Source organism: Neolamprologus multifasciatus, chromosome 18 (assembly GCF_963576455.1).
Source record: "Neolamprologus multifasciatus chromosome 18, fNeoMul1.2, whole genome shotgun sequence".
Lineage (NCBI taxonomy): Eukaryota > Metazoa > Chordata > Actinopteri > Cichliformes > Cichlidae > Neolamprologus > Neolamprologus multifasciatus.
Genome location: NC_140456.1, coordinates 15,184,845 through 15,192,898, shown reverse-complemented (window position 1 = coordinate 15,192,898; position 8,054 = coordinate 15,184,845). Strand labels below are relative to the sequence as shown.

General features: G+C 39.0%; 1 protein-coding gene across 1 annotated transcript; it reads left to right on the top strand.

Annotated features, from left to right (window-relative positions):
- Positions 1-450: 450 nt before the first annotated feature.
- Positions 451-7,574, top strand: atp6v0b (ATPase H+ transporting V0 subunit b). The gene is made up of 8 exons (XM_085139626.1): positions 451-746; positions 1,513-1,561; positions 3,336-3,419; positions 4,548-4,625; positions 4,807-4,876; positions 5,073-5,124; positions 6,812-7,002; positions 7,309-7,574. Exons 1-8 carry the CDS (start codon positions 662-664, stop codon positions 7,333-7,335), a joined length of 636 nt encoding a protein of 211 aa, XP_084995752.1. The 5' UTR covers positions 451-661; the 3' UTR covers positions 7,336-7,574.
- The last annotated feature ends 480 nt before the right edge of the window (positions 7,575-8,054 follow it).

Sequence of the window (8,054 nt, the reverse complement as noted above, 5' to 3'; positions counted from 1 at the left end):
AATTGTTCAGATGATATCAGGTTATTACAAAGGCCATAACATTTCCATCACAGCATTTTTGCACTTATCGAAAAATAATAGTGCCCCTCGTGGTCTAAGGATGAGGTTATTGTTTTGCACATGTCCTATCAAGTTAACTATATTTAATTATAGGATGAAAATGCACAGTCAAATAGACTTAGTATTGATTGGGTTTTTCCTTTATAAATTCCTTTATAAATCGTGTACACTGCAGTCTTGTTGCCTTTGCGCCATATATATTTCAACAGTGACATCTTTCGGCCACTGTGCGCGCTGCAGTTTATACCTCTTTTGGCTTGGTTAGGTGTCGTTTTGTTTTATTTAACTCTATATTTGTGTAAATTACGGTGGAATAATTACCGAGTAAATTCAACACAAAGAGTGCTTGTTGTAAAGCGACAGTGGGTAACGTAAAAACGTAAGCGAACGCAGCCCTCCCTCCCTTCCTTCCTGGGTCACATGCTAGTCGAGCCGGATCAGCTGACATCACCCAGCTTCTCTTTTTGATTCTCTTCTTCCTCCATCGACTGATAGCGCTTCGTAAAACTTCATTATATCGCTACCTGGGCTGTACTGGCATCAGATTTGAAATTTGGGCCAAGTAGATCTTGCTGATCCAGCAGGCTAACCCGGTGGGTAGATGCTACTAGAGTGGATGATGAACGGACACGCCATTCTTTACACGGGGGTCACTTTGGCCTTCTGGAGCACCATACTAATCGTTGGTAAGGTTTTATTTTACAGGAAAATGCCTAATAATAGCTAAACGAATGAATGAAAATATATATTTCATGTAATTTTCAGTAATGGTCGTGTATTTAATCGTTGTCTCTTCGTGACATTGTGATTTTTTTGGTATGTTTGACAGCTGTACTTCAGGACCTTTCTAAATACTGGGATAGTTGCGGCTTTAGTCGATAGGTTAGTTAGCATATGGAAAATGGTTTACTAATGCACGATAAGAGGGATACATGAAAACCCAATTCGTTGTTGAATATATTTTAAAAATCGCTGTGTGCTCACATTATATAAACAACACGGTTTATGTTAGCATTTGGCTAGCATGCTGTTAGCTAAGGGTAGTTAGCTTACAGCGTTCTCTCATAACAGAAATTTTCAGAGGTTTTAACGTTGGATGTTAGTGACAGTATTTCATTTTGATTAGTGTCACACCTTGTATGATTTGTAAATATGTTAACATGCTTGGATTGCTTTTCTTATATTAGTTTGAAGTCGTCTGTTTGCGCCGTGCTAAGGTTAGCCGTCTAGGTGTTTGTGTGTCCAGCTGACTGTGCTGAGTAGGAACTACAGTGGTTTTCACGTGAGTGTGAGTGGTCACACCGAAGCTGCAGCTTCCTTTAGAACATAAGCGTGACTGTGTTTCACGCAACCTTCAAAACACAAGATTACTCATGCAGAAATACACACGGGTCGACTAAATGGCTCATCTTTAAAGTGTTACCGTGTTTTTGACCGTCACTGTTTCCACAGGGATCTGCTACACTATATTTGACCTGGGATTCCGCTTTGATGTGGCATGGTAAGTATTCTTTGCACACAGCAGCTGTCTGGAGGTAAAGATTCATATATACTCTAAAATCATTCGTATCAGAGGGATAAAGTTAACGTGCCACACTATTATTCTATAGGAAATAGTTGTTGAAGGTAGGTTAAGAAGAGACGTGATGATCAGTTAGTAGCACTATGACTTAATGCTGAGAAAGAGCTGTACAGATGTTTGCTTTGTGACTGTTAATAGAGAATTATAGAGATGGTCAGAGTGAGGTTCACTGTGGATCTCGAGAAAGCATATGATGGGATGCCAAGAGAGGAACTGTGTACTGCGTGAGGAAGTCATGGTGGTGTAGAACATGTTTTAGGACAGCTAGACAGTGGTGAGGTGTGTCTGGTAGGAGTGACAGATTGCTAAGGTGGGATCAGGGATCCACTCTGAGCTCCTCCTTGTTTGCAGTGACAGATGAGGTCAGACAGAAGTCTCTGCCGACTATGATGTTTGCAGATGACATTGTGACGTGTAGTGAGAGTAGGTGGAGGTATGCTCTGGAGAGAAGAGGAATGAAGTTGAGTGGAAGCAAGACAGAATACGTGTGAGTGAATGAGAGGGAGATGGGTGTAACACTGAAGAGGTAACAAAGGTCAATGAGTTTAAATACCTGGGGTCAATGATACAAAGCAATGGAGTGTACACAAGAGAGGTGAAGAAGAGAATGCAGAAAGGAGGTGGGCAGGAGTGTCAGAGGTGATTTGTGACAGAAGGATAGCAGCACGAATGAAAGGGAAGATTTACAAGATGGTAGTAAGACTTTCAATGGTGTATGGTTTCAAGATGGTTTTCACTTAAAAAAAAAAAAAAAAAAAAAGACAGGTAGCAGAGTAGAAGATGTTAAGATTTTAATTGGGAGTGACCAGAATGGGCACTCCCAATTAAAATCCCAAAAGCTCCCAAAAGCTCAGGTCCCAAAAGCTCAGGTCAAGCAGTTTGGAGATGAAGTTAGAGAGGCAAGGCTGAGATGGTTTGAAAATGGGGCAAATAGGGGATATTTTGCACAAAGGATGTTGACTATGGAGCTGCCAGGCAGGAGGAAAAGAGGAAGACTTCATGGATGGAGACATGCAGAGGGCTGGTGTGACAGATGAGGATCCTAGGGATAGGGTGAAATAGAGGCAGGTGATCCACCTAAATTGGGCAACTGAAAGAATTAATAAAGTGATGATTTTTGACCTTGTTTGACATCTAGTCTGTTGTTTTAGTTACATTTTTTAAGTGGTTCTATCGGGAAAAATATAATATTAACATTCTGGGTAATAAAAGTTATAAAACAGCACTGACTTTTCCCACATTGCACAATTGTAAATGTACAGAGACGTGCCTTACAGCATAAGCTAGTCTACGTTGCCTGTTTCCTCTTTGACAGATTCAGGGCCCGCCTTTTCCCTTTTTGCAGAATGATAGTGAGGCACCAATCCGTTCCACTTGGCTGATCAGACATTTTCCAAGATAATTTGTATATGTTGAAAGTGAAAGTGAATGTGTCACTGGAGACATTTTTGAGGTCTGTCTGTACTTTCCCCAAATAAATTTGGGATGTGAAAGAAACGCATGAAGTGGTTTCCATCTACTACTTGAAGAGGGCATAGCTTGGATTTATCCACTACAGGTATTTATTTTAACAGACTGTTGAGAAAAAGGTTAGAGTTTAAAACGGAGTGTACATCGTGTTTTTAAAAGGTATTGCAAACAATGATGTTGTTATAAAATTGAGGCTGAGTGAGCTTTACTTCTTTACTCGCAGGTTCCTGACAGAGACTTCTCCTTTCATGTGGGCCAATCTGGGCATTGGTTTGGCCATCTCGTTGTCTGTGGTGGGAGCTGCCTGGTAAGTAAGACTTCTTTAAGTGCATACTAGTATCTATAGCTGGCTATGTTTGATTACAAAACATGAGCATAATTTTACACAAAATGCCAAACTCTGTCAGTTGTCTTGTTTCAACATAAGAGGAGTAAAAAAAAAAGTGCTGTTCCCTAAAACCTTTGACCTTACTTTTTAAAACAACAGGTGTAAATGTAGAACTGTAAAATCTTAAACTGTGTGAAATGAAAAATAGATGTTTGGACAAGTTTTTTGTTTTGTATTCAGAGTTTTCGATTGTGAAATAATAAATTGCAGAAATTACACATAAAATACCACATTCACCCACTTACACAGCACTTTATTTTATGGACTTTGCACACCTATATATTTTACACACTAACATTGATCCGTTTTTTCGGGCAGTTTGGGGTTCGTTATCTTAAAGAATAATTCAAAATGTAGCCTAGAAGACTCGGGCATCAAACCACAGATCTTCTGAGAACTCTAACCGAATTCCTTTAAAGCAGATTCGGCTGAACAGCTGCAGGTAAAGGCCAGCTACAGCCAGTGGTCTGTGGAAAAACCGCCACCTTCCAATCCACAGGTTGCAGGATTACAAAATGATTCCTGTGTTTGCTTAATAATTTTGATTTACACACTGAATAACTTATCTCTTCTGCATGAGATTGTCCTACACATTCCTGTCATTTGAAATTAATGAGAAATACATTGTCTTATTTGTTTTCACACACATTACCTACAAGTCTCTGGGCTGGCTGCTTATTTTGGATCAGTGTTCAGAAGATTTATTTTCATTTAATTGCCTACCTTGAGCTCCTTTTTATTGTTTAGTATTTTATCCCATTAAGTGCATTAAATGAAAAATGTGCTGCCACTGTGTGTTGAAACGGATCCTTTTTACCTGGTTTTTGCATCATTACAAGTCTCGAGTGCATTGAAAACCATTTGGATCACAGAAGATGTGTATTTATACTACGTGTAAATGGGTCGTTTTAGAGTGAAGCTCAATAATGGTAGTCATTTAACTCGTGCTGTGTTTTTATGCTTCTCCTGTTTCCATTTATATCAACTGTTGACTTTTCTGTAACATTAAAATGATGATGTTGTTTTTCTTTCCGCTTGTTTTCCCAGGGGGATCTACGTCACTGGCTCTAGCATTATTGGTGGTGGTGTCAAGGCTCCACGAATTAAAACCAAAAATTTGGTCAGGTAAGCCCCGTCAAAGAGAGCACTTGTCTGTTTTGTTCCCGTCAACAGCTGTACGTTGCTAAGAAAGGCATTCAGTGAATTATGGTCCCATCTAGCACCAGTAACATCAGTTTATTGCTGCAGGTCCAAAGCAGTGTTTTGCAGAGACAGTGACCCTTGCTTATTCTGTTTCTCCCTCTAGCATTATCTTCTGTGAAGCTGTTGCAATCTATGGAATCATCATGGCTATTGTCATCAGCAATATGGCCGAGGTAAGGAACACATTTTTGATGATTGAGGAAGCCTTTTTTTTTTTTTTTTTTATTAAAAATTCATAAATAATGCAAGGAAGCCTGCACAGAGGAGAGCAACACCTTGAAATTAAGCTGCAGTTGTAAGAGACAAAAACAAGTGAAATGTCATTGTAGAGCCCGGAATAAGGATTCTGAAATTTATTTCGTCTTACAGAACTTCAGTGGAACGACTCCTGAGACTATTGGGGCACGAAACTACCAAGCTGGTAAGAAAAGAGACTCCTGACTGAAATAGGAAAATCTCACCTTTAATTCTAGGGTTTTAAAAATAAATAATAATAATAATAACAATAATAGAATTTCAGCCCTGTTTATACATAGGCCCCCATTTTCAGAGGCTCAAAATTAACTGGACTGACAAGCAGTCAGTGCCCAGGTGAGGCCTGTGCCCTTTTAATTTCATGAAGGATTAGGAGGACAAAAGATCCAGAGTTGATTTCAAGTGTTGACTTTGTATTTGGTAGCTGTTTACTGGAGATCTCAATATTCTGTTCAAAGAGAATCTATGCAAGGGAGGGTGTCATCATTAGGCTGAAAACAACCCCAAGCCAAAATAAACCTGTCATAGATGGAAAATTTTAGTGGGCAAATCTGCAATCTGGTTGAGTCTTAAAAATGGTAAATGGACTGGGTCTTATATAGAGCTTTTACACAACTTGTTCATTCACCCAATCACACCATCTAACATTCACACACGCAATTATACTCTGATGGATGCATCGGAGAGCAACATGGGGTTAGTATCTTGCCCAAGGATTTCTGGCATGCAGACTGGGATCGAACCACCAACCTTCTGGTTAGTAGGTGACCTGCTCTACCACCTGAGTTACAGCACTGAGCCCAATGCACATGGAGTTATTTCCATGTTTAAGATAAATGGTGTACTGGTGTTACAGTCTACAATCCAGGCATACCTTTATGAATGTACAGAGAGTTTACAACAGGAAGGTCAGAAAACAACTAAAAGAGTCTGCACAGTTGTGGGGGGAAAATTCGTTGTACAGATGAAACTAAGATGAAGGCCTATCAGATGAATGTGGTGGTGTGAAACAGCTCATGATCTGAAGCATATCACATTATCTGTCAAACAGTGTTATCAGTGTTATTGCATGGCCTCAGGTAACTAATACTTATTGATTATGTGACTGCTGATAGAAGAAGGAGGATGAATTGTGAAGTGCACAGGGTTATACCCTCTTCTCAGATTCAGCCAAATACTTCAGAAGTGATTGAACAGAGCTTTAAAGTGCAAGCGGATAATGACCCAAAGCAAACTGCAAAAGTACCCCAAAAGTTTATCAAAGAAAAGAAATGAGATATTCCTCAGTAGCACACGCTTGAGTTATGATGCAGAGACCCACAAACCAGCAGCAACAAAAGGTGGCTTCTCAAGGGAGGTGATGTCCATCAGTTCTAGCCTTAATGAAGAGGTTGCCTGCAACAGACTTTTATCAAAATATTACAAACCATCCTTATATTTAAAATGATAAAATAACAAAACTGTTAAAGTGTTAAAAAAATGTGTTAAACCTGTGAAAGAAAGCTGAAAGTCTGTAATTTAATGACATAGTGGTTGCTTGATTTGCTTGAAGTCCACTGTGGGGATGCACAGATTTGAAATTACTAAAACGTCTGGACGTGTACTGTTGACAACAGTAAAGAAAAGATATTTGCTGTATTCACTATATAAATATTTAGTTTTTATATCCATTTTTTGAATAGTTTCACAAAATTTAACAGAAACGTAAATATGTTCACTAACTGTGAAGATGCTTCACAATAAACTCTTACAGACTTATTTCAGAATCAAACAGGGAGCATGAATCTCGTAGACGACTCCATTGTGAGTTACTCAGGTTGAACTGTGACTCATTTTGTTTTCTGTCCTATTAGGTTACTCCATGTTTGGAGCTGGTCTGACTGTGGGCTTTTCCAACCTCTTCTGTGGCATCTGTGTCGGCATCGTGGGCAGCGGAGCCGCTTTGGCAGATGCCCAGAATGCCAGCCTCTTCGTGAAGATCCTAATTGTGGAAATCTTTGGAAGTGCCATCGGCCTGTTTGGTGTCATTGTAGCTATTCTGCAGGTAAATACAGTTTTTTGCAAGCCTTTACCCTTCATCTTTTGCCTCACAGGAGAATAATGGCCACATAGCACAAACTGAAGTTTTTAATTTCACTTATTAATTATTTTAGGTCAGAAACTGTCAGTCATCACAATCTTATCATTAAGTTTCATCGGTTTTAGCCTCGCTTTATTTAGTTATTTAGGTATAACAATCTTTCCACAACATAGTTGTTTGGACAAAGGCCCAGATGTTGTTGCAGAGACTTAAAAATTATAACTCTTTACAGTAAATGTTTATTAAAAACTGCTTTTTGTTTCTCCTCAGACGTCGAAAGTAAAGATGGGTGACTAGAATGTGCATTCAAACGCTGAGAAGACAGACACACTGCTGGAACAAAACAAAAAAAAGATCGATTATTGTGTAAATACATCGTAAATTATTTAAATGTCTCTATTTGCCTGGTATTTTTTTTTTTAACTATCATCCATACAAGAGTTGGTACATCCATGCCCTGCTCTTAATTCTTAAGGGACGAATGAAAGTTGAAGAAAACAGCATATTTTGCATTTCATACCTTTTTTTTTTTTTTTTTTTTTTTTTTTTAAAAACAAAAAACAAAAATCAATATATGGCATAAATGAGTGAACTCTGTGATGATTTAGCCTGATGAGCAGTAGAAGTAAACGGGGCAGTCTGAAGAGCGGCTAGACGGACAGATTCATTCTGCATTTAAGGAGAGGTTTACACCGATAACTGTTTAATTTGCATCATTTTTATCTGACCGCTCTTGTTGAATAGTAGTTAAAAATTAGACTGGAGTATTTGAAAAAGTGTGTGTGTGTGTGTGTGTGTGTGTGTGTGTGCGTGTGTGTGCGTGTGTGCGCGCGCAGGACATGTGATCTTTTTTTCCTGTGAAGCATGAGGATGTTTGTCATCGTGTTTGTAGCCTGGTCTGTCAGATCTGTTTCTTTTTTTTTTTAATCTGTTCTTTGCTGATAGGCTGATGGTCCTAACCCACACAGCAGCCATAATACAGTATTTATCAGGCTTCCTGATCACTAAGGTTAGGT

Excerpts from the sequence above, each read along its gene's own strand:
- atp6v0b (XM_085139626.1), top strand. The coding sequence starts at position 662 with ATGCTACTAGAGTGGATGATGAACGGACACGCCATTCTTTACACGGGG. Across the intron at positions 4,626-4,806 it reads AAAACCAAAAATTTGGTCAG|CATTATCTTCTGTGAAGCTG; the intron begins GTAAGCCCCGTC and ends TTCTCCCTCTAG. Across the intron at positions 5,125-6,811 it reads GGCACGAAACTACCAAGCTG|GTTACTCCATGTTTGGAGCT; the intron begins GTAAGAAAAGAG and ends CTGTCCTATTAG.